At 44.3% G+C, this 24713-nt stretch overlaps 2 protein-coding genes and 1 long non-coding RNA gene across 4 annotated transcripts in view; 2 read left to right on the plus strand and 1 right to left on the minus strand.

Moving 5' to 3' along the window:
* The window catches only part of ASPM (assembly factor for spindle microtubules), a 30347-nt gene extending 21548 nt beyond the window's left edge, over positions 1 to 8799 (plus strand). The window contains exons 19-29 of the mRNA XM_048945832.1: positions 517 to 666; positions 979 to 1145; positions 1500 to 1659; positions 2063 to 2272; positions 2641 to 2790; positions 4504 to 4695; positions 5141 to 5333; positions 6107 to 6261; positions 7108 to 7284; positions 8258 to 8430; positions 8510 to 8799. Of these exons, the coding sequence (XP_048801789.1) occupies positions 517 to 666; positions 979 to 1145; positions 1500 to 1659; positions 2063 to 2272; positions 2641 to 2790; positions 4504 to 4695; positions 5141 to 5333; positions 6107 to 6261; positions 7108 to 7284; positions 8258 to 8430; positions 8510 to 8615 (1833 nt within the window). The 3' untranslated portion in view covers positions 8616 to 8799. The remainder of the gene's footprint in view (positions 1 to 516; positions 667 to 978; positions 1146 to 1499; positions 1660 to 2062; positions 2273 to 2640; positions 2791 to 4503; positions 4696 to 5140; positions 5334 to 6106; positions 6262 to 7107; positions 7285 to 8257; positions 8431 to 8509) is intronic.
* A 3134-nt stretch (positions 8800 to 11933) lies between these two features.
* On the plus strand, positions 11934 to 13706 carry LOC125693123 (uncharacterized). Its single transcript, XM_048944624.1, has 5 exons — positions 11934 to 12096; positions 12354 to 12971; positions 13260 to 13343; positions 13416 to 13546; positions 13642 to 13706. The coding sequence occupies exons 1-5, from the start codon at positions 11934 to 11936 to the stop codon at positions 13684 to 13686; spliced, it is 1041 nt and encodes a 346-aa protein (XP_048800581.1). The 3' UTR covers positions 13687 to 13706.
* Positions 13707 to 14290: 584 nt separating this feature from the next.
* Positions 14291 to 24190, minus strand: LOC125694091 (uncharacterized). Of its 2 annotated transcripts, none has more exons than XR_007377383.1 (5): positions 24119 to 24190; positions 20104 to 20281; positions 15959 to 16091; positions 15191 to 15298; positions 14291 to 14402 (listed from the first exon to the last, which is right to left on the minus strand). It is a non-coding gene; the product is annotated as an uncharacterized LOC125694091 (long non-coding RNA). The 2 variants fall into 2 exon arrangements; XR_007377382.1 differs by lacking the exon at positions 24119 to 24190 and adding an exon at positions 23042 to 23075.
* Positions 24191 to 24713: the final 523 nt, after the last annotated feature.

Raw genomic sequence — 24713 nt, forward strand, 5'->3', positions numbered from 1 at the left:
GGAGGGAAAGTTTCTTGCTGTTATTTATATTGGTTACAATTTGTATGTATACTGAGAACACTGTCTTTCCTTCTGAGAAAAGCTTTACATGACTTCTCGTGGTGTTCTTAGTTATTTTACCCTAAGGTAAAACGGAGTCTTTCTTCAGGGTATTACTGAAATGAAAGGAGTTTCAATTCAGAAAGGAAAAGGAAATAATCTCTCGTAATTCCTCACTGCTGTTTGCAGACAAGAAAACAGCTGTGCCTTCCTTGCCTCCCTTTTTGAGGAGAGGGTGCAAGTGGCGGCTTTTTAGTAATTATCTTTATCTTTGTATGTCCTAAACAAGGTGATGATTTTGCTTAAAAAGTAGAAATAAGAATTAACTGGGGAATCAAAGGTGTTTTAAAATTAATTATACTGTTAGTTTTAAAAACAGGTTAGTGACTATAGCAATGCTTAAAAATACGCAGTCGTGTTTCCTGTCAATACTGTGCAAGTGGGGAAACAGTCTGAAATTTGTCTTTGTCTTTCAAGGCACTTTTTCGTGGATTTCCTCAGAGACAACGATACCTTCAGTGCAGGTTTGCTGCTGTAGTAATACAGCAACGCTACAGAGCGTATCAGATGCGAAATGTTGAACAACAAAGATTCAACCGAAAGAAAAGAGCTGCTATCAAAATTCAGGTAATCCAGGAAGGTATTTTGGTTTTGGAGGAGGAGGAGTTGATTTTGTTTTTTTTTCCTTCATGTTTCTTGTACTTAGTTTTTTATGACATAATAATTTTTACAGGTGTGAGTGGCATTTGTAGTATTTCTCTAGCTGCTTTTTCTGTTTCATAGAAAACAACTTCCAGATATGAGGAACTCATAGATACTTCTAATATTGTACAGATAGGAATCGTTTTGTGCTAAAGGGACTTTGTCTTTTAAATTGGTTTGCTCTGTTATAAAAGAAATAAAGGTGACATTTTTGTTTTTGGTTTTTATATTTAATAGGCCTCATATAGAGGATTTAAAGCCAGGCAGTTGGCTAACAAAGTGAGAGCAGCCCAAGTAATTCAAGCCTGGTTTCGAGGCTGCAAAGCACGGAAGGAATATGCATCTATGGTAGCAGCTGTGCACATTATTAAGAGTCACTTCAGAACAAAACGGCAGAGGACCTGGTAATGCTTAATTTGACATAGTTTTCTCTACTTCTAAAAACTGTTGTTGTCTTATTACTTTGTACTGCTTTGCACTCTGGCAAACACTTACAGATTCTCAGTTGTCCCTCAAGTGTCTATATAATGTACTTGAGTGAAATCGTGTTGATGTCAGTGGAAAAATAAGGATTTTTCTTATGTTTGAATATTTTTCTGGACTAGAAGCTACTGCGTAATCTTAAATGTTATGAATTAGGGATCTGGATGGAGTAGGGCTTGATCCTGTAACTTGATTCTTCCTTCATGTTCCACTTAAACTTAAAAAGGTAAGCATTCTCAACTTTTAGAAAAACCTAAAATGCATTTTCTTGTCAGGTTTTTGAAAATGAAGTTCTGTGCACTTACTATTCAAAGAAGATGGAGAGCAACCCTTGTTGCAAGAATGGTTCGGCTTCAGTTTCTGGCAACTAAGAATGCAGTAGTCAAGATTCAGTCGGCATACAGACAGTACAGGGCTAGAAGACTTTTAAGAAAGGTATGTTTTCACTTGCACTGTATGTCATGGCTGTGTTGAGTTTGCACTGCTTTTGAGTGAGTTTTATCATCAATAGGTTGATGGTTTTGAGCAATTGAATTGTCCACTTATGCCAAAGAAATGAAATGTATAAATGATCTACTGGCTTTCTTGCTTACAAAGGATTAAGTTAAAGCAATAGCTTGACCCCACTTAGGCAAGGGAAAAGACCTTCCCAATTGTGAAAGTGGTTTTTTTTGTAGAGTATTGCGATGTTCGTTTGCTTGTACTTCCTATTTGTTTACTTTTAAGTTTCATTTCTAGTAAAAAATTTCCATCCTAAGATAAAACTAAGACATACATGGATTGCAACAGGAATGAACCCCATTTCAATTATCAGCGAACTCTTTAAAATCTTTTCTAGAAGCACGAAGCTGCATGTTTGATCCAAGCAACGTATAGGCGTTTTAAGGAGAGGAGGAAACTTGATCGACAAAAAGCTGCTGCTGTGACTATCCAAAAACATCTGAGGGCTTGGCAAGAGGGCAGGCTTCAATTTATGAAATACAACAAAGTCAGAAGAGCTGTCATTAAACTGCAAGCATTTATACGGGGTTATTTAGTCAGAAAAAAGGTTAGTATACTTCACTTTAAAACTACGCTTGATGTAAAGTATCTCCGGAGCAATTTTGGCATTAATTTTGGCTGGCAAAAAAAGAGCTCAGATCATTAAACTCTGATTCCTGTTGACTGCTTTGAGAATTATGTGGGCCAGGGGTCAGATTATTGTTGCCTACAATGAAACTGTTCTGGCAAACACTTCGCTGTGCCTCAGTTCAGATTAGAGACCCAGGACTGAGGAAAGGTAGCGGCGTACTTAGTTCTGAGGTATTGACTTTGGAGGGCATTGAATACATTGCTGTGTGCTATGTTCTCTGCATAAATCAGCTGTCTCTGGGTATGAAAATTAATGATACTCTTTGATCTATTTTCTTCCGACAGTTTTTGGAACAGAAGCAAAAGAAGAGACTACTTTATTTTATAGCAGCTGCATATCATCATGTTTCTGCGATTAAAATTCAAAGGGCTTATAGGATGCACCTCGCCTATAAGCTAGCAGAAAACCACATCTCATCAGTTCTTATAATACAGGTTAGTCTAATTAATTTATCTAATTATGGATGAATAGTTTTGTGTAATGTAGACTGCTGAGCTGCAGCACTGCAACACAGTAGTTCCTTAATTTGTAGTAATAAAGCCAATATAGAGATGACAATTTATTAAACAATGCTGCTTATACTCAGCTAAGCATAATAGAGTGGGTGTTAGCAGACAGTAGAGGCTTCAGCAGCTCAAAGCTGAGGGTGGATAGGAAAGTTTGTTTTCTTTTGTCCCCCAATCTTGCTAAGATAATCTAAGTGCTGTCTTAGTGTAGTGGAAGTAAGAAAGATCAGACACAACCACCTGTAATGCTCATGAAGTGCGTCTACTTAAAGAAACAGCCCTCGGGATGGATTTGCAGGACCGTAGCGTGGTTGAAATTACAAGGGACCTCTGGAGGTCAGCTAGTCCAATTCTACCTAGTAGGTCCATCCAGGAGCGTGTCTAGTTGGCTTTTGATAGTCTCCGAGGAGGGAGATCTACAGCCTCTTTGGGCAGCCTGTTCCAATGAGTAGTCACCTGCACGTAGCGTTTCATGACATTCAGAGTGACCATCTTTTGTTCCACTTTGGGCTCATTTTCTCCTGTCTGTCACTGGGCAGCAGAGAAAAGAGCCTGGCTCGGTCTACTTTCCGCCCTACCTTTAGTTTTATGTCGACAACGATAAGATCTCCCCGTAGCATCCACTTTTCTTAGGCTGAACATCCCAGCTCTCTAAGCTTCCTCTCGTAGGAGATGTGTTCCTGTTCTTTTATCATCTTGGTGGTCTTATGGTGGACTCTCCAGAATGGCCGGGTCTTTCTGTTGCTGGGGGGTGCAGAATTGGACTCAGTACTCCAGATGCGGGCTGGCAATGCTGAGTAGAGAGGAAGGACCCTCCTACTGGTGATACTTTCCCTGATGCAGCCAGCAGTGCTGTTAGCTTTCTTAGCAACGAGGACATGTTGCCGAATGATGTTCATTCAGCTAGGTGTCCTGAGGCACTCCTAGGTCCTAGCAAAGCTGCTTTCCACTTGAATGGCTCCCAGCACGTACTGGTGCCTGAGTCACTCCTCCCCAAGTCCAGGACTTTTCACTTCTCCTCGTTGAACTTCATGGGGTTCCTGTCAACCCACATCCCCAGCCTGCTCAGGCTTATTTGACTGACAGCATGACCCTCTGATGAATTAATCACTCCCAGTCAGTTTTGTGTCATCGGCAGTGCTTTGTTTGGTCAGATTTTTCTGACTTTTCTGTGATTTTTCTGATGGTCTGATTTTTCTGACTTGTCAGTGGCAACTAAACATGCCTAAGTTGCAATGTCTGTAATATAAGCAAGTTTAACTTTTCTAAAAAGCAGTGTTAAAAAATCAGATCTGTAGTGCAGCATAGCCACGTAGTAAAAATTACATTCAGGATTCCAAATCAGTCACTTACTTAGTTCCACTGATGGAAGGAGTGCAGGGTTAAATAAATGGGGAGTCTGAAACGTGATTCCTGAAATAGCTATTATTTAGTCAAGGATATTTTATCACACATTTCTGCATCCACTAGGCCAGTCACAGCTAAGATGTGTTGTGAATGTTAGGGATTTCTAGAGCCCGTATTTGTCAAAAGTTATGTTACAATAATTTTTCACTTCATAAACAGTGCTTGTTTTGGAAGAGAAATGGGGGTTTAGGGAGAGGTCTTAACTAAATATGAAGCTATTTTAATTTTAAACAGAAATGGTTCAGAGCAAAAATGCAACAGAAAAGACTTCAAAGAGATTTGCAAAGAATCATTCAATGTCAACGTACGATCCGAGGCTGGCTAAATCGCAGAAATGACGCGGCAACCGTAATCCAGCGACATGTACGGAGATTCCTTGCCTGCAGGCGTAAGAGAAAAATCACAGTTGGAGTAATTAAATTCCAGGTGAACACCTCTTACAAGATAAAAGATCTCTTTTGGCTGTTGTTTTTTTTTGTTGTTGTTGTCGTTTTCTCGGAAAAGTTTACTTTGGTTTGTGAATTTGTCAGTTAAATTACAAGCCAAATCAGTTTCAATTCAATTAAATACAAGCAGACCATGAAGTAATATTAAGCAGGTACCGTCTGAGGTAACTTAGGAGGCAGTGTTTTTTGGGGGTGTATTGCATACTTGCTGGTATGCTTTGGTCTTCCATCTTGCAGATCAAGTGTTTGGAAGACTAAACACTGAATGTGATTATTAGGCAATTATCTAAAAATGAAGAACCAAAGTATTTAAATACTTGATTAGACTTACGTAACATTGATTTGGAACGCTAGTAGAAGTTCTATTATCCGTTCTACTTACTCACAATTTTTTTTTTGGTCTTTGTGAAATCCCTTTTCTGTAGGCACTGTGGAGAGGATACTCTTGGAGAAAGAATAATGACACAGCGAAAACTAAAGCTTTAAGGCTCAGCTTGGAAAAGGCTAACAGAATGAGCAAAGAAGAAAACAAATTGTGCAACAGAACCTCAATTGCTATTGAATATCTTCTAAAATACAAACATATTTCTTACATTCTTGCAGCATTAAAGCATCTAGGTCAGTATTTCACCTTATTACAGAACCATAGGATGGTTTGGGTTGGAAGTGAACTTCAAAGTTTCAATCCCACTGCCGTGGGTCGGGGTCATCTTCCTCTAGATTAGGTAGGCCACAGTCCCATCTAATCTGAGTTTGACCACTTCTGGCGAGCCACATCTCTGGGCAACCTGTTCCATTGCCTCACAGTAAAGATTTTCTTCCTTATTTCTAATCTAAACCTATTTACTTTTAGTTTGAAACTGTTATTCTCTTGTCCTGTCACTACAGCCTGTGGTGTAACCAATAGATTTCCAGGATGACAGTTAGGAATTTTTCTACTGGGAGATGTTCATAATGACATTTATGCTTTCTGTATGATTTTGAAAAGCGAGTGAGTTGTATGTGATAAAATAGATGCGATTTGTTTTTCAAGACTAAAATTAGATAACTGTGTTATGAGCAATATTAAAAGGCTTTTGTAGGGAAAGGGAGTCCTGTGCGATCGCTCTGATTTACAGGTGGTCCTTGTAATGTGTTACAGTAAAGTCAGCTGTATTTACTGCCAGTAAATATTCTGTTTGGATTGTTTTGTGTGCTTAAATTTTAGTCTGGAACGCTACAACTGTTCTTCTGGAAGTACTTGCTTAAATCGAAGTTATGGTTCTTACTTCCTTGCAAGTTCAATTTAAACATAGAAAGAAAGCCCAGTTACTTAGAAAACGAATCGTGTGCGCTTCATAGTCTTTTGCAATTTATTTGTAGATTTTTTTTTTTTTTTCAATTTGTTGTAGAGGTTGTTACCAGGCTCTCCCCTCTCTGTTGTGAAAATATGGCCCAGAGCAGAGCGATCTTCACGATTTTTGTTCTGATTCGAAGCTGCAACCGGAGTGTTCCATGTATGGACGTGATCAGATATTCAGTTCAAGTTCTACTTAATGTTTCGAAGGTAATTTTTTTTTTTCTTTAGCAGGTTTATAAGCAGCAGCCTACTTCAGTGCAGTTTTTACTTTTCTGCAAAATTTCTGAATGAATTTAAAATAAAATTTATAATTTTGCAGAACAAAACAATATCCGAGTTGTAATTACTTCCTGGAGAAAATTAAATCATAATAATTACATCTGGTAACAGAAAACGTTTTCATGGGCAGAAAGTAATGAAATTTACTTTTAAGAGATTACATGGCAGGATATCCCCTGCTTTGCACGAAACTGTGGAAATGTGTAAAATTTTGTACAAATGGGATAGGATTTGTATGAACTGTGTAATTTTTAAAGAAAAAAGTATATGTTGCAGAAGGTACACTACCTTTTCATGTCCATATCATAGAACAGATAATTTACAGAACTGATTATTTTCATAAATAATAAAGCTGGAGTAGTTTTGATTTTGAAATTAAAAGTAAATTTGTCAAAAATAGGTTTTCAATCTCATATCCATCCTACAGACATTTATGTTCAAATTCTTTTTTTCTTATTTCAGGACAGAATAGAATATTGCAGCTAAACTTATTCCTAAAGTATTCTATACCCACACTGATTTGTTGTTGTTATTATGTCAAACGTAGAATCCATTTCTGGGGACTTTTACGTAAGGGGCTGGGAAGCAAAAAGCGTAGCTTTTTGTGACCTGTTAGAATAGCGTAACGCGCAAAAGTGATTTTTGTCACTTAGATGACAGACAAACCACAGACTTAATCAAGGGAAGAATATGGATTTTGCTTTTTCCTCTAGTTGGGAAATTAATGTGAGGATCGGTGTATATGAGACCTCTTTTTTCTTTCCGATATAACAGTATGAAAGAACCACTCAAGCGGTATACGAAGTAGATAATTGTATAGATACATTACTAGACCTACTGCAAATGTACAGAGGGAAAGCTGGGGACAAAATTTCGGAAAAAGGAGGAAGTATTTTCACGAAGACTTGTTGTTTGTTGGCCATCCTTTCAAAGGACTCAAAGAGAGCTTTGGTAAGACCCGGCATCTTCTTTTTGATAGTTTGACTTACACTTGCCTTTTGCTTTTCTTGTACGTTTTGGCATCATTTGTATTTGTGGGTGATTTTTTTCTTCTCCATCTTGCCTAGTACCCATTAGCTGTTGTAACTAAACTTTGTTGGCAGGAAAATGCATTTCAAGGTGGTAAAAGCAGTCATTAGCCAGCAGCGTTTGACTTTGTCACTCAGAGTATCACACCGAGTTTTTGATCCCACAACATCTGCAAGATGATGAGGTCGTGTTTGTTACTTGAAAAAGTTTTTTGATGAATTTCTATCAGTTTCTTCACAGTACATGAAGTTTAGTTGTTTAAAAAAAAAATAGAAGACATTAATTTACTTTTTTCCCCCTACTTCTGAGAGGTTGCCATTACTCTTCAGATGAAGTTAAAATCTTTATTGCCAGTAAAAAATAGCAATACTGTGTATGCCTTCGCGTGACGTACTTTATCGTAACAGAAACAGCCTGGTTTTGAAAAAAAACCAACGTGTATTCGTTCATACTTCTGGATGGAATGGCCAACAAGAGCAGTCTGGGTTCCATGCTGTAAATAGGCTTCATAAGATTTATTCAGGTTTATCCATCAGATATGAGCACTTTGGTTGTTCAGTCACTTCCAACCACAGTGTTAGTTTGTTTTGATATGAAGATGCACAAAAACACTGATTTGTCTCTCTGTAACGCTTGTTAGAGACACGCACCTCTGACATAACAAAACTACCTGAAATGAGAAATTATTACCATCTGAATTGCACTTCTAGAATGTTCTGAAGTCTCAGGTAGTGTTCCATGTATATATTTTGATAGCAGTAGTAGTCAGCATGCTGGTTTTAAAAAAGCATTGCCGTACTTTGGGGTAGAAGTTTGGTTTTCAAAAAAGATTTCTAAGTCTAAGGTAGTATTAAGTTTGCAGTATTAACAACGTATTGTTTTCACCTTTTCTCAGGAAATCCGAAGCATGCCAAGAGTTGTTACGTGCATTCAAAGCCTCTATAAGCTTACGGCTCGTAAGTGCAAAATGGATGCAGAGAGAATGCTTGTGAAACAGAAGACAAACACTTTAATTAGCGGAATTTCCTTCATTCCAGTAACTCCTCTAAGAATAAAGATAGTTTCAAGGTACGTGCCTAAAAAGTAGTCTGCAGTTTTTACAGTGGCAATACACTGTTGTAATGATAAACCACTGTTATTTCCGCAGAATTAAACCAGACTGGGTTTTGAGAAAAGATAACATGCAAGAAGTTGTGGACCCGCTCCAAGCCATCGTGATGGTGATGGATACACTTGGCATTGCCTGCTACTGAAATGTAAATTAACGTGTTTGTACAGTAGGTATGTAGCAGGCAGCTGAATGATTTTAAAATGGAACAAATAATAGTCAAGCTGCCCTTGAACATGTTTTTGTAATTATCTTTTTGGCATTGTATAGCTTTTGAAATCCTGCCAAAATCAATTGTACAATAAAATCATATGTCCTTGTCTATTTTACTGTTGCATTGATGTGTCGTTCTTGTACAGCTCTGAATCTTACCAGTATCGCAGTATTTCTCACCCTGACCAACTGTTGCGTAGCTGTTTGCATGCGACAGTTATGTTGGCCTGCCTCTTGTGGAAGGGTGTGGGAAGAAGAGAGAGCATGCCGACTTGAAAAGTGGCTCGTGATTTCCTGGGGCTAGAGATCGCCTTCTGGCGAGCTTTGAGGGATCCCGCGTGACTGTAGGAAACCTTAAAAAAATTTGTTTTTCAAACTACAGGATTATGATGGAACAAAGGGTTCTTCTAAGGATGAATCTTATAAGAAACTCTGACCTGCTATTTTAAGGGAGGTAGTTTTGTGAGATTTTACTGTCATATCATCACTACATAATAGCGTGCATCTCGTCCAGCTGAACAAATGCTGTTCATCACCGCATCTCACCGAAATTCAGTTCAGCCGTGCCTGGCAATTGCATTTTCTTAGAGCACGGTCAAGAAAACCAAACCCATAAAGCAATAACCTCCCACTCTGTTACCAGACGGATGCATTCCATGTTTTGACACGCTGAGAAGCGAACACTGAAAATTCAACTGTGGAATGTTGACGCTAAAGATTCCTGAGCAGCGGCACTCACGGTCTTTTTGTATTCCCTTCCATTTCCTGATAAACATACATCAGTGTCACCAAAGCGTTTCACTTAGAGGGTGTAACGGAAACACTGTACCCAAAAAACTGAACATAGTTTCTCAAAGTTATCTCGCCTAGGCCTTACGAGCAGAACAGAGAATAATATCACTACTAATGTTTCACTCGTTTCTAGCAAGTGCAGCCACGTTTCCTTCCAAGCAGAAAAGCGCAAAGGTAGAAAAGAGGCACATTTCAAGTAAGCAGACAAGTCCAATGAAAAGCATTTCATCGATACTAAGACAGACTTTCCGGTGCTTCTAACGTGTTCCTGAAGTAACTGTAAAGGCAGCCTACATAATTGCAATAGCAGCTTCCAGGCCATCAGATAATGCGTGCACGTCTATGAGCGTGATGAAGTAATACTGTAGAAATTGGCTCTGAAATGAGAGCCGAGACCAGGAAACTCAAGCGCTTTCATTTAGGAGCTTACATCTTAAGTGTAATTAGTACTGCATATTAGAAAATTTAAAATCGGTACTAATTGTCGATATTAACTTGCTTGTTTTGATGTAAAGCTGTGGAGCTTTCTTTTCCTTTGGCATTTCATTTCTGTCTCCCAAAGCTATTTTAAGCGTGGTGGTACCCTGCTTAGACAAGTGCTAAGAGAAAAGCCTCTCTCCTGCATGGAATTGAATGCAATCCGCCTCATTTTAGTTACAAACTTCAAAATGCAGCTATCCAAGGGAAGAAGGGAAATGAAAACAGTTTCCTAACTATTTGTTATGAGCAGGCACATTAGTGAAATTCCAATTATAGGGTCAGTGTAATTAGACAGGGAATTGAACACGAGCGTCCAAGCTCTATGATATCACAAAGAAGCTCGTTCTCATTTTATACAGTCCAAAAATCATCAGATGCAAATTGAAACAAATTGAGGAAGTGATGGTAGTATATTACTTAGATGCACTCAAACTCCTAGTCTGACCGATAATGGTCAGATTTATGAAACCATTTATAATGCTTCAAGCATAGCGAGCACAGGTACAAAACTTTGTGCTGCATATTCCAGATGCACTATTTTGACTGAGGCGCAGGTGAAGATTTGTCGTCGGCACGGTCATTTCTGTATTAACAACACGGCAGCCTTACGCCCACCTCTTGCTAGAAGCATAACAGACGATACCTGTAAGGGTATTGTTCAGATTGCATGGAGGAAAACAGTCCGCACGAAAGAGAAGGGAAGCAGCGCTCCGCTTCTCCTTTACCAACTTCAAAGCAGCTACCTCAGCAGCCGGATTAGCTCAGCGCTTCCGAGCGGCTTTTGACCGCTAAGGGAAGACCAGTGTCTACAAATCACATTGCTTATGGCTTCATCATCACGAATTTATGAACGTAAGTACAGCCACACTCTTCCCCTCTATACTTTTTGTCCTCAACCTGAACACAGCTGTGATTTACTGAGGCAGAAGCAAGAACAGAGCCAGTTATTTTGCACGTCCCAAGACAAGCTGAGGTTAAATTACTTCAATAGCCTGCATCATTAAGCCCTTCATAAAAACGAGCGCTTGCTTCTGGAAACAGAGGGACACGCTTTTTCATTCAGTAATGAAGTGTTCCGATTTAAAGAATTCAACAAGTAGAAACCGAACAGCAAAGCTCATTAAGCACTTAACCAAAATGAGTATTGGAGCGCTCGCTGCTCGAAACAGGGACATGCTTTTTCATTCAGTAATGCAGTGTTCTGATTTAAAGAATTCAAAGAGAAGAAACTGATCCGCAAAGTTTTGTTACCATTCTATTACACGAAAGGCACTTGTTGACTCACCCTCGGCATGCATTAATCGTAACTCAGAGTTCCGTTCCTCCTATCTTCTTACCATCTGACTGTTAGAAAAGTGACGCGAGGCGCATCTTCTGAGAGTCCAGCAAAGGGCTCTCTCTAAGAAATACCAGGTCTTCTCGCAGTGTACTGCAGCTAGTTCAACGAAGTTTGTTGTGTTGTTAACACACAAATAGCTGTAAGCCCTGTGCTACGATGCTTTTCGTCTCCCAGGGCAATTCCCTTATAACATTTGAGCAAATTGAAGCCTTCTGCACAGCTGCAAGAGAACCTATCACCGAACCCTGCTCCTTCTCCCAGAGCACGTTGCAACATATCGCACAGACTCAGCGAGATCTCTCACCTCGCTCATGGCACAACGCCGCTGTTGGCTGTGAAAATACATCTATAACAGTGTGCAGTGAAAACATTTGCAGTTCTGCAAATATAAATAATACAAATGAACACAGTCCCACTCTTGGCGTTTAAACGTAAGAATGAAACCGCTACTTAAGGTGAATTTCATCACTGAAGCCTGTTCGTAGCGCTTGTGTCCATTACTGGAGATAGCTAAAATCTCACAGAAAGTCATCCTGCCGATTTATAGGACACGAGAACGTAACTCGGAGCAGCGCAGCACAGAACTGTTTGCAACGCTCCCTTTCTAATCCACCAGCCTGCAATTGTTTTCGCTAACCCATGCGGCCACCAGTCACGTTGCCGGTCCCTTATTTCCACTGCCATTTATTTTGGACGAGGGGCGAGAGAAACCGGAGCGCAAACCGTCACGGCCGGGGCGTTCTGCGGAGCGTCATACTGTCACGTCATTCACGTCAAATTCCAAGCGAGCCGTTTGAATTAGGTACAACTACTGAACTTATTAACAAACCCAACAACGAGGCGAGAAGGAGAAGCGCATAACAAACTGCAATTTAAAGCACAAATTAGGTCCGTGATTCAGATCTGGAACGCACGTGTCGAGCCGTCAGAGCCCCGGGCTGGCCCTAACGAGACCCAGCCCCGCTAACGAGCGCCAGGTGCCGCGGGGCCGCGCCCGCCCGCGCACAGCCGCGCCTCGTCGGGAGCTCGGGGGCGGAGCCCGCCGCAAAGCCTCTTAAGCTCCGCCGGAGGCGGCTGGGAGGCACAAGGAGCTTTGTGGAGATCCTCCGCCGCGAGAGCCCGAGCGAGAGCAGGTTCCGTTCCTTCGTGCTGCTGGGGCCGAAAAGCTACGCGAGGGGCTGCTTTTAGAAGGAAACGTTGGGATTCTACGTAACGTTCTCTGTTGTTTTGTTTCCGGTTGTAGCGAGACCGCGCGCATTGAGGATCAGCCCGACCCGGTGAGCAGTTCCGGAGGTAGCGAGACGAGGGAGGCGGCGAGCGAGCCGTCCGGCTGCCCTTACCGCCGTTTTTGGGGCCGGCGTAGGACTGCCGCCGGGCTCTGCCAGCTTTTCAGAGCTGGAGTACCGTCGCCGCCCGGTTTCCATCGCACCTTCAGGAGGTGCCGCCGCTCGCTTCCTCGAGTCCCGACGCGGCGTTCTCAGCCGCGTCGGGCTTTTGGGCGGTCGCTTCGGTTCCTTCCGCCGTCATCGGCGGGAGCGAGCGGGACGGGGCCGTACTGTTCCAGCCTTTGTGCTGGTGAGGGTGACACGCGACGCGAAGGTTTGCTAACACTTAAGTTTACGTTTTCGCAGGCGGAGCCTCTTGTCGGCCCGATCCGGCGAGCGTTCGGGGTGCCAGGTAAGCGCTCTGCGCTCGGGGTTTGCGTAGCGCCGCTGTTCGGCTACCTCAATTTCTTAGGCTTGGCATGGTGCCGTTGCCGGGCTCTCGCACAGCTTTTTAGAAGGATCTGTACTGGGCCGCCGCGGTCCCCGCGGAGGGTTTCGAGGGCACTTCAGCACATCCCGCGTCCAGTGTTAGCAGCGAGTAGGACGGGACCGTGCGTGCCCTCCTTCCTCTCCTCCAGTTACGCGTAACTTCAGGAATGCTATTTGTGCCAGCTAGTGTGGCTGGCGATGTTCTTTTCAGGACAGACAGACGCGGCAGTTCACGCGAGGAAGCCGAACGGACCGTGCTGCGCCCGGGGGCGAGCGGAGGAGCGCTCGGCGGCGGGTAATGCGGCAAACGTCCTAGGGGCGTGTTACAGAGCGGGACGAGAAAGTCGGTAGGATCTTCTTCACGCAGCTGGAGTTGGCCTCACCGCTGCGGGGAAGAACCGTATGACAGGAGCGGCACCCGAAGAAGACCGTGCTGTCCCGGCGGGTGAGAGGTACCGCGGGCCGGCCGCGCGCCCTCGTGGCCGATGTTATCCCGGGGTGAGTTAAAAGGAGCGCGGGCGGCAGGGCGAGGGAGGGGACCGTCCTTGTTCCACGTGCCCCGGCGGGGCCGTATCTACTTCTGGACTCTGCAGGTCGAGGAAGACGGGACGTTTGCGGAGTCTGGCAGAGAGCGGTGAAGACGATGGGGGCGCGGGAGCGTCTTCTTTCTGAGGAATGGATGAGTGATCAGCGACTGCCTGGCGTCCTTCTCTGGGAGTCTGGTGATCTCCGGAGAGCCCTTTTCAGTCCTACAGCTCTGGTTCTGATCTTGCTGTGGGGTGAGGGCAGCGGTGAAGCTGTTTTTGCTGGCGATTGGCCTGAATATGCGAGTGGTTTCTTCAGCGTTGGAATGAAAGATGTGAGCCTTCAAACCTGAGTGCTGTCTGCTTTGGTGTGGGGCCTCCCACCTGGGTGGCCCCTCGGTACCCTTCCTGCATGTTTAGGGCTGGAGAAGGATGCTATGGAGGGATGGACTGAGGTGAGTTGTGTCCTTTTATGTCTGACCTGTATTCCTGGGATGGGATTGAAGGGTAGGACTGGGTGCTAACAGACAAAAGCCCCTTCTGTTTGGGTCCTTGCTTGAGGCGAAGCTTCACTGTGCTTTCCTTTCAGCCTTGTGGTGTGTGGCAGGTCCTCTCCTGGAGGAATGGAATTGATGGAGGGAGAGGTGAGAAGTTCTGCCTGCCCTCCTGTGTGGGAATCTGGAGTCCATAGTTCTATTTCCAGTACTGGGGCAACCTGTTGTCTGCCTTGGTGAGGTCCAACACTGCAGAGCTCTTTTTCAGGTCCTGGTGCAGCTGGTGTTCTGGGAGGATATTCAACATCCTTGGTTGGTAGCTGGGCTCTTGTGAAGCTGCAGAGGTGGAAGCAGAGAAGCTGTCCTGAGAGGTAAGCCTTGGGTATTGCTGCATGCCCTGTAGGTCAGGTGTTAGCTGTGGCAGACCCCCCCCCACTGGATTCTTTGAGTGCTGATATAAATTGCAGTTTCTCTGGAGGTGCAGATTGTAATTTTGTATCAGTGTGGTTTATTGGCCAGTGAGGTTAAGGTGGACCTGAGTTGTGGTCTGCGTCACTTGGTTTATTTGCTTTTTGTTTGTGGTGGCTTATTTGTGTTCTTCACTTGGTTTACTTTTTTGTGGCTGTAGTAGTTTTGCTTATTTTTCTGTGAAGTGATGGTGAGTTGTTACTGAGTTTATTTGTTTTTGTGGTTGTAATTCTAGCTCTAATTGTGTCATCATGTTTGAGGTGGCTTATGTTGATGCAGAGATGAGTTGTGGTCTGTCAGTTGCCTTTTTTTGTGGTGCTATGACTGGCTCTAATTGTGTAAGCCAGCTTGAAATGAAGGTGCCTTATGTAGTGGTATGACTTGGGCTTTAATTGTGTGTTCATGTTTGAGATTGAGGTAGCTTATGCGGATGGACTTGTGGTCTTCACTTGGTTTACTTGACTTTTTTTTCTGGTGGCTGGAAGGGAGGTGGAAGCCAGCAAAGCCAGCTCTTCTTGGCCCTGTGTTCTGCCTGAAGGTAAAGTACGGTTCACTTTACCTCTTGGGTAGAGTGTGTTTGAGTGAAGCCTTTGTCTGGGGCTTAAGTTGCTCTGTGCAGTCACTTAATGCACACTACAGAGTGTAGAGGGTTTTACCTTCTGAAAGGGCGTGGGTAAGCAGCTGGAGGTGAAATGTTCCTGTGGTGAGTGTCCATCCAAGTATGTGTCCTGTATATGCTAGGGCTGTTCTGCAGTACCTGCAACCTCAACAGACAGTCAGAAAGGAGTAACATTGGTGCTCTTGGTGACCTTTGCCAATTACTAATGGGGGGGGGAAGTGTAATAGGAAACTAACAAATGAAAATGCTTAGCTTTTACTTTCATAAGAATGCAGGAAACTATCTCCTTGTGGGGATAAGGCTTTACTTTGCTTGTACTTAAGGCAATGCCTCAACATGCATACCTACTAACTCAATTTGGTGCAACTTAAATTGTATGTTTTAAAACTATATTAGTAAAATAGGCTTTTTTTTTTTATAGGCCTGCCTTTCACTTTATCACCTTGCTGAAGCAAAACTGTGTAGGAGGACTTGTAACCAACTCTTGCATTTCAAGGTATGTCCCAAAGATACTGGTAGCAACCATGTTTACTTCTGTGGGGTGGGAAGCAAGTGATGCATCAATTTTGCAGAGGAATGATTAGCTCAGTACAGTTACTTTTTTAATAAAGACTGTTTGTTCTGCCTAAGGCAGAAGTGCTCTGTGGTACATGTAGCCATGAGCATGCCGAAGAATAAAATGGAATGACTAGACTGAACTAGCTGGTTTTTTTTTTTGTTTTTGGTTTTTTTTTTTTTTTTTTTTTTTTTTGGTGAAGTAGGTACCTGCCTGTCTTCAATGTAACTGAAAAAAATCTTCACTTACCACAAAGAAAGGGATGTACCTGCTCTTCATGTGCTCCTGCCTTATTCCCTTGCCACGTATGTTAGCTTATTAATCACGGGGAACAGGAAAGGGGAGAAAAAGTATCCCTCTTGCGATCGGCCACTTCGGCGTTCTGCAAAATGTTCTGTAAAAGATTGAAAAGCAAGACTTGATTACAAATTCTACTTATCTACTTCAAAGCCACAATTCATCAGACTTTACTTGCTGACTGGAATCGTAAGTATGTTTCCAGTGTTTGTATTGTTGCAGCTGAATTTCAGAATATCAGTGTTTCTCAAATTTGGTAGAGTCTTACTGAGCTTGAAGGCAGGTGTGCTATCCCAAAAATAGAGTGGCATTGAGTGTCTTGCAATAAAACCTTGTTTCCGTTCTATAAAATCAGCTCACTGAAACTTATCTGGTTTCTTGCTAGGTAACTCCAACTAATGTTTCTTGGTGAAGGCCTTTGTGTCAAATCTTAGTAAGTTAGCTTCTGCAAGCCTTCATCCCATACTGAGTCCAAACTCTAATGCAAACAACATTGTCCTATTCCACATTTACCTTTTTACAAGAAGAAATGGAACTGTGTTTGGATTCTGCCATTGCATTAAATGTTGGTCCAGGCTCTTTGTTTAAGTGCATTCCTCCATTGGTGAATGGTAGAAAAGGTTTTCTTTTTTGGATTAACTCCTATGGAAAAAATCAAACAGAAGCCCTAATCTTAAATTTACGTGGGCTCTGTGACAAAGAATGTGTCCATTATTCCTTTTTTGTTTATACATAGCACTGATTTCCACTCACAAAGTGTGTAATAAAACTCCAACCTTCTCCACTTTCCGTACTTCGGTGTTGTAACTGTACACAGTAAACTCACTTGCGCAGTGACTCAGGTTGCTGTGCTGAAAAGATAAATCCCTCCCTGTAAGCCTGTATCATGCATGTCAAGCTATGTTTTTAGTTTGAAAACAAAAATAAACTACGGTAACAATGTACGTTGCTTTGACTTCACTAACTTTGGTTTGTGGGTTCTTAAGTACTTGATGTGACAAAAAACAGTGGTAGAAGGAAGAAGAGTAAGAAAAGAGCAAGGTTTTAGATGGGGTCTCAAAAAACTTACTGCTTATGCTATGAGTTATTCCTACTACTTAGGCACACTAGTCTCAGGTAATCAGGTGGAAGTGCTTACCCTTTTAGCTGTGTTTCTAAGAGACAACATCCCGTAAGCTCTGTGAGCCTAGCAAAAAAAGCACAAGAATGGGCCAAATGACTCCTGTGGAAGAAAGAATGAGCCTGGGGGATGGAACTGCTGGGGTGAAAGCCAGATTGGCACACTATTACATAGTTCTGTTTTTAACTGGAGCTTAATAAAATCAAGTGATCAAGGAGATAAATGCATGCATGAAGTCCTTGTGTGACTTGCTGAACCCTCATCTCAGTTATTTACAGTGAGTTAGGATGTCAAATCTGAGGTTTTGCGTATAAAAGCTGCAGGCCCAGTTTGTGCAATTCCAAAATGGGGCAGTTATCTATCTTGTGAAAGGCATGTAATTGCTGTGTACTTAAAAACTAACTGGCTCCAAAGCCTGTCAAGAATTTCAGAAGTTTTTAGAAAGGTGGATTTATCTTTAAGATTTTCCAGGCATTGTGAGAATAAATTTCTTTTCCCTGTTAAATGTCTTAGAATAAATGTCTTAGAATTAGACTGATGCTCTCCTATGATGTTGAAAGTAACCATGCGCTCAGATAAGTGGCTGTTTAATGACATCATTGTGCCATCACAATGCCCCACATGCTTTCTTCACTTTGCAAAGCAATTACCATGTTCTCCAGGCAGCATTTATTGCTAACAGTAACTGTAGGTAACAGAGCGCATTGCTAACAATTAAATAACCACCTGGGGAAAAAAAAAGATATATTTCAGCTCTTTGCTTTCCCACGTGCTTTTGCAGAACATTTGAGCTCTTTTATTTTCAAATTCAGAAGCCCTATGTTCAAGTGCTTAAGTTCTCTGTGCGGTGTAAAGCCCCTCAGATTGCCAGTATTTGCTGTCTTCCACAGACTGCTCTAATTGTGATTCTGGGTGTATATCCTACATGGTCAGAACTTAACATTCTATTCGTATCATCCTCTGTGGCCCCCAGATAACTTTATGAACGGGCAACTGGCCAACTAGGGAATGGGGGGAGCTAAAAATTGAATCTGCTGAGAAAAAAAAGGAAATAAACATGTTTCACCGCTGTGCTAAAACTCACTCACTTGTACACGCTCCCTTTGTCTCTGTGTTGAAAGCAAACCTCTGTCCTCCAGTTTTGCAAAAGGCAAGGAGACTGAAGCAAGCACTTTGAATGTGGCTTTCCAAATGCTGACTTACCGTATCAGCTTAGTTCTCTATCAAGCTAAAGACAGTCAGATCTACATTTTTCCCCTGTCTAGAAGAATACCTCATCTACCTCCCTAGTAACTTACAGGAATTTCAACCAAGTGGACAAAGCGTTCACCTTTGGAGGACAAATCTTACCCTTTGAAGTGTCCTTAATCTCAACGAGGTGATTAAGTACAAACTGAGTCCCAACAAGTGCAAAGCCTGTCGGAAGTGGCCGCAGAGGGACCAGGTACCACCGCACTTATCTGTCAAGACTTGACAGTGAATGAAAGATTCTCCCATAAGGAGAGAACTGCTCCTCTGAGCAATTGTTCTTAAATCCAGAACACACTTAGAATCCTAAATACAATAAACAACAACACCACCACCTAAGTAGAAACTGAGTTCTGATATTAAAAGCCCCTTCATTACAAAATCTACCAAAAAAACAAAATTCTAACACTCCTTGGCTCTTTTTTTCCCCACACCAAGAAGGAATAATGCCAGCCCAGCAGTGTTACTTCAGACAGGTTCCATTTCTGCAACATTGGATATGTTTCAGAGCTTTCAGTTACCTCATGCTGAGGAGGCTATGAAATTACTACAGAAAATAATACAGCAGACCATGTATGGAAGAAAAAAATACATGTAGATTAGCAAATGCCGAAATAGAAAGAAGCATAAGAGGAACTCTTTAAGGATGCCTTTCTGAGAGTGCTAGAGTTCTCCAGCCCCTGCGTTAGATAGCAAGCAGAGGGGGCACAAGACCAGGGTGTGACAGAGCAATCACCTTCTGGGGAAAAAACAAGGCAAAAGAAGGAAAACAAAATGAACAGGCTGAGGAAACAGGGACGTGTAACCTCAAAAGAATACATGGATGCTTTCCAGATGGGCGGAGATGAGTAAACTGACAGGCAGATGAAACTGAACTTGGCACGAGACTTAACAAAAAGCAATTTCTTTGTGTCAGAAAGACAAAAGCCAAGGAAAGTGTACTCCCTCTGATAAGCAAGAAGGGAGAAAAGGCAATGACAGACGTAAGGAAGGCTGAGGTGCTCAGCGAGCCTTCGCCTCGATCTTGGATGGCAGTCAGCCTTTCCGTATCTCGCAGGTCCCTAAACCTCTGGATGGTGAAGGGGGGACCTAATCCCTCCAGCCGTAAGAGAAGAGCAAGTCCGAGCCCACCTGAAGAGACTGAATGCCTACAGGTCTATGAGGCATGATAACATGCACCCCAGGGTCCTGAGGGGACTGCCTGATGCAACTGCTGTGCTACTCTCCACCATATTAGATAAGCCGGGGCTGTCAGGCAAGTCCCCGGTGACTGGAAGAACATCACAGCAAAGCAGATGAATGCCGAGCCGTAACCTCGATGAAGAACCATCACCTGTGCCACGTCCAAATGGACTGACACAACCAGGGGAGTATCCTGCACTGCTCTCGAATTTCTGTGCATCTCCTTACTGAGAACAACTGATTTTACAAGCTGTAAAAAAGAGCTCGCTGACAGACCAAGAGGCTTGGGCTCAGTCGGTTCAAACCAGCTCTCCTTCACAAGCCTACAGTAAACACGTGGAGAAGGTTGGTGACTTCCCAGTACCTACAGTACTGTGCAGCACGGGTGCTTTTCCAGAAGAGAAGCCTACGATATCCACTGCAGCACGTAAGGTGACTAAGCGTTCAACCCACGATGAACCACTCCCGTTCTTTGGCTTTACTCTAATCTTTACACAATACAATTAAAAGCAAACAAAAAAATCAAAATGCTACCACAAAAAGTTACCTGATACGTGTTCCCATGATTTTCGGTGTCTGCACTTCCAAGATGACGTTTGCCACCACCAAAATCCCAGCAAGGCGCAGTGGGAAACCCTCTGTTCCCCGTGTTGACAGCTCCCGCAGGTGCCCGAGCTGCCGCAGATCCCACTTGTGCTTGACAAGGCATCCACATAAATACAAACCTGAAAAAGCAGTGATTGCCTTTCACTGCGTGCTGTGATGCTGTCGAAGTAACTGCCCAAGCTTTAACACACCACTGTTACTTTGACCTTTCATCCCTCTCCCTTTATGCTCCATTTCATCCTGCTTTGAGAATAAGAGCAGTAACTGCCCTCCACTGAAACTGCCCTTTTGTAAGGCTGGCATGGGGTGATAATTGCAGGGTGGCAAAGTCTTTGGTTAAAGCAGACAAGAATGAACTCAAATGCAGCAGACACAGAAAGGAAGGGAGGAAGGGAGCTGCTCAGCTTTAGAAGAGCTCAGGCAGGCAGGAATCTCTGGAAAGCAATGCCCTCACCTCCCCTGCCGACCCTTAAATGAGGTCTGGGAAGGGGTGGATCCTGGCTCCACCCCTGCAGGCCTCTCAGCTGCATTGCTTGCACCTGAGCACCCCTGAATCTGCCCTGCTGAGCACCAGGTGCTCGATTACTGCTTCAGGCCGTGACTTAGTTTTTCTCTACACCTCAGTATATCAATTACAGATTTTCCAGACGCTTACTCCGACACTTCTGCTTCTGGTCACCTTGACTCTGAACTCCTTTTGATTGTCTGATCGACTACAGATCTTGTCGCTGATAGGCTGGTATCTTTCCCCACATTAGACATAATGTTTTATCACTGCCTCTGATTTCAGCACACAGAATTGCGGTCGAGCTCATTTCTTGTTTAGCTAATGCAGCTAAAGAACATCTTACTATTGACATTAGATCTTATAGGTCGCACACTTTTGATAAAATGTATGGAGCATCTTCAGCTTCCGTAGACTGCTATCTTTCTTTTAGGTCCTTGTAGGATTTATGACTCACAGAATCACACAGAATCACAGAATCACCCGGGTTGGAAGGGACCCCAAGGATCATGTAGTTCCAACCCCCCTGCCTAGCAGGGCCACCAAACATACACATTCAGATCAGGTTGCCCAGGACCCCGTCCAACCTGGCCTTAAACACGTCCAAGGACGGGGCATCCACAACCTCCCTGGGCAGCCCGTTCCAGGGCCTAACCACTCTCCTAGTAAAGAACTTCCCCCTAACATCTAACCTAAATCTTCCCTCCTTCAACTTAAAACCATTTCCCCTAGTCCTGCTGTTGTCAGCCCTTTTGAAGAGTTTACTCCCCTCCTGGGTGTAGGTTCCCTTCAGGTATTGATAGGCTGCAATGAGGTCACCCCGCAGCCTTCTCTTCTCCAGGCTGAACAAGCCCAACTCCCTCAGCCTGTCCTGATAGGGGAGGTGCTCCAGCCCCCTGATCATCTTAGTCGCCCTCCTCTGGACCCTTTCCAAAATCTCAATGTCTTTCTTGTACTGAGGGCTCCACACCTGGACACAGTACTCCAGATGGGGCTTCACAAGAGCCAAGTAGAGAGGGACAATCACCTCCCTGTCCCTGCTGACCACCCCTCTCCTGATGGAGCCCAGGATCCCATTTGCCTTTCGAGCTGCCAGAGCGCACTGCTGGCTCATATTCAGTCTCTCGTCCATCAGGACCCCCAGGTCCTTCTCTGCCGAGCTGCTCTCAAGGACCACTCCTCCCAGCCTGTACAGGTGCCTGGGGTTCTTCCGGCCCAAATGCAAAACCTTGCACTTTGCCGTGTTGAACCTCATTAGGTTCACCCGAGCCCAGCCCTCCAGCCTGTCGAGGTCCCTCTGAATGGCATCCCTTCCTCCCACTGTATCAACCGCACCACTCAGCTTGGTGTCGTCAGCAAACTTGCTGAGGGTGCGCTCAATTCCCTCATCGATGTCATTAATAAAGATGTTAAAGAGCACCGGTCCCAAGACAGACCCTTGGGGGACACCACTTGTTACCGGCCTCCACCTGGACATAGAGCCATTGACCACCACCCTCTGTCTGCGGCCTTTCAACCAATTGCTTATCCATCGGGTTGTCCACCCATCAAATCCACTTCCCTCCAATTTGGAGATGAGGATGTGGTGGGGGACCATGTCAAAGGCCTTGCTCAGGTCCAGGTAAATGACATCGGTCGCCTTCCCTTCGTCCACCAATGCCGTCACTCCATCATAGAAGGCCACAAGATTAGTTAGGCATGACCTTCCTTTGGTGAAGCCGTGCTGGCTGTCTTGGATCACATGCTCATTCTTTATTGACCGAGCATGTTGTCCAGGAGGATCTGTTCCATGATCTTCCCAGGCACGGAGGTGAGACTCACCGGCCTGTAGTTCCCCGGGTCCTCCCTGCTCCCCTTCTTGTATATGGGAGTGACGTGACCCTTCCTCCAGTCGTCCGGGACCTCACCTGACAGCCATGACTTCTCAAATATGATGGAGAGCGGCTCGGCAACCACCTCAGCCAGCTCCTTCAGGACCCTGGGATGCACGCCATCCGGCCCCATAGACTTGTATTCATTCAGTCTAAGGAGGCACTCTCGGACTTGCTCTGCCCTTACAGTGGGGAGGGATTTACCTCCTTGGTCCCCACATAGAGATTTGTGGATGCAGGGTTCAGGGATGTGAAAAAGACTAGAATCCTGGCCACCAGTGAAGACCGAGGTGAAGAACTCATTCAGCACCTCAGCTTTCTCTTCATCTGTTGAAGCCATTTCTCCTTTTAAATTTACCAAAGTAGGTAACTCGAACATGTTAAAAAAAAATTGGGAGTGTCCGAGTCATACTGGCTATGCAGTTTCAGACCATCATCATCATTTATACCTCCCGTTACCATTTAGACATTTCGAATTTCAAAATCAGAGTCTGAATTCTTACCTTTTTGAAGTCGACTGAATTTTTACGTTTACTTTTACGTACAATTACTGAATCTTGACAGCATTTCATATTAAGGCTGCAGGGTGCTCAGCACTATCCGAAGCAAAATGCTGCTTTAAGTTGGAGGACTGAGTGTATGCTGAAAACTGAGTGTCCCTGTAAAAATATGCATGTCAAGTCAACTCAAGAAAATAAAAAGATTGCCTCCTGATAAATGAAAGGCTTGGATCCTGCAGAAAACCATTCAGTATTTAGAACTTTCAGCTCATCTACAATTGCCTTCGCATCTCCTGGCTACATATGCTTGGCAGCGTTGATCCGGAACCCAGCCACATCAATATCTGTGGGGTACTTCAGGTATTCTGCCATTTTGCAGTGCAAGCAGATCTTCTCCAGGGCCAAATCAAGGAGATTAACAAAGTCGAGCAGCTTTCAAAGCTTATGTTAGGCTACGTGGGATCTCATTTCGTGCCCTTCATGTTTAGAAAGCAGAACGATAAAGAAATGCTACCACAGGGATCTGCCACACACAAAAGGTCGAACTATTACTTTCAGCAAGTAACAGAACAAAATGTTACTATTTCCCCCTAAGTACTCATTCATCGTAAAAATCTCTCACGACTCAGAAAAGATACAGGACAAGGAGGGAATAAGGAGATTCCTGGTCAGTTTCGCCTGGGAAACATACCTAGCTTTGGTGAATGCTTAAAGCGCCCTCTGGTTTGCTACGTTTTCCTAATGTAATGAAGCCACTGAGCCTTACCGGCAGGGAAACTGCTCCATGCCTTTGGTTACTCAAATAAGAAAATCAAGCGTCAGATAAATTTCCCAAAGCAGTAGGAATAATATATTTCGCCCCAAACAGCGTCAGGCCTAGCGTTTAAGGCGAAGACTGAATGCAGGATCTCATTCCTCTGAAATAAGCCTTGCGGCTGCTCCAGCTTCAGCGCGAGCAATAACAACGCAAGAGCCACGTGAAATCCCCAACGCGCTCGGAAACTTCCAAACGGTTATTTTCCACGCTTCAAGACATGTCGAGAAACAGCAGCCACCCCCCATCTCCCCCACGGTGCTTACCGGGCCGTACGGGACGCTGCCACGCGCTCCTGCCCGGCTCGCGGCGCCGCTCCCGGCAGCTGCGCGGCGCCGCACCTCGAGCGAATCCGAGCGGCCGCAGCGCCGAGCGCGCCCCGTAGCCGTGCGCGTGCCTGAGGGGCTGCGCCGCGGCGGGAACGGGCTGGCGGCGGGAACGGGCTGGCGGCGGGCGCGTCTGAAGAGCGGGTCATCTGCGCGTTCTTTTTGTTCCTTTGTAATTTAAATGAAGTATTTCGGCTTTTGAGTCTCGCAGCGTCGTCCTTTTCTCCCGGTCCGGCGCTCCTTCCCGCAGGTAGGGCACGCGGCAGCGGCAAGGCTCGCGCAGCATGCTCGCACAAGCGGTTTATGCAAAGGCGCCCGTGACCGAGAACGTGACAGACTAAACCGTGTCCTGCTCAGGGACAGCGGAAGGCCACCGGGCGATCTGCCGCCAGGCGATCTAGGGAGCTACCCGAAATGTAATGTAAGTGCCCTTCGTGTACCGCACCGACTCGTCAGTCACACCCAGCACGTGGCCCCAGTCCCGCGGGCTGCCCCGCAAAGATGGGCTGTGACCCTGGGTAGTGGTCCCGAGTAA

The sequence above is a fragment of the Lagopus muta genome, chromosome 5 (assembly GCF_023343835.1).
Source record: "Lagopus muta isolate bLagMut1 chromosome 5, bLagMut1 primary, whole genome shotgun sequence".
Lineage (NCBI taxonomy): Eukaryota > Metazoa > Chordata > Aves > Galliformes > Phasianidae > Lagopus > Lagopus muta.

Bases quoted from the DNA above. Each gene is read 5' to 3' on its own strand.
- LOC125693123 (XM_048944624.1), top strand. From the start codon at position 11,934: ATGCGGCCACCAGTCACGTTGCCGGTCCCTTATTTCCACTGCCATTTA. The intron at 12,097-12,353 runs GTACAACTACTG...AAGCCTCTTAAG, and splicing joins AAGCGAGCCGTTTGAATTAG to CTCCGCCGGAGGCGGCTGGG. The intron at 12,972-13,259 runs GTAAGCGCTCTG...TGTTCTTTTCAG, and splicing joins GCGAGCGTTCGGGGTGCCAG to GACAGACAGACGCGGCAGTT.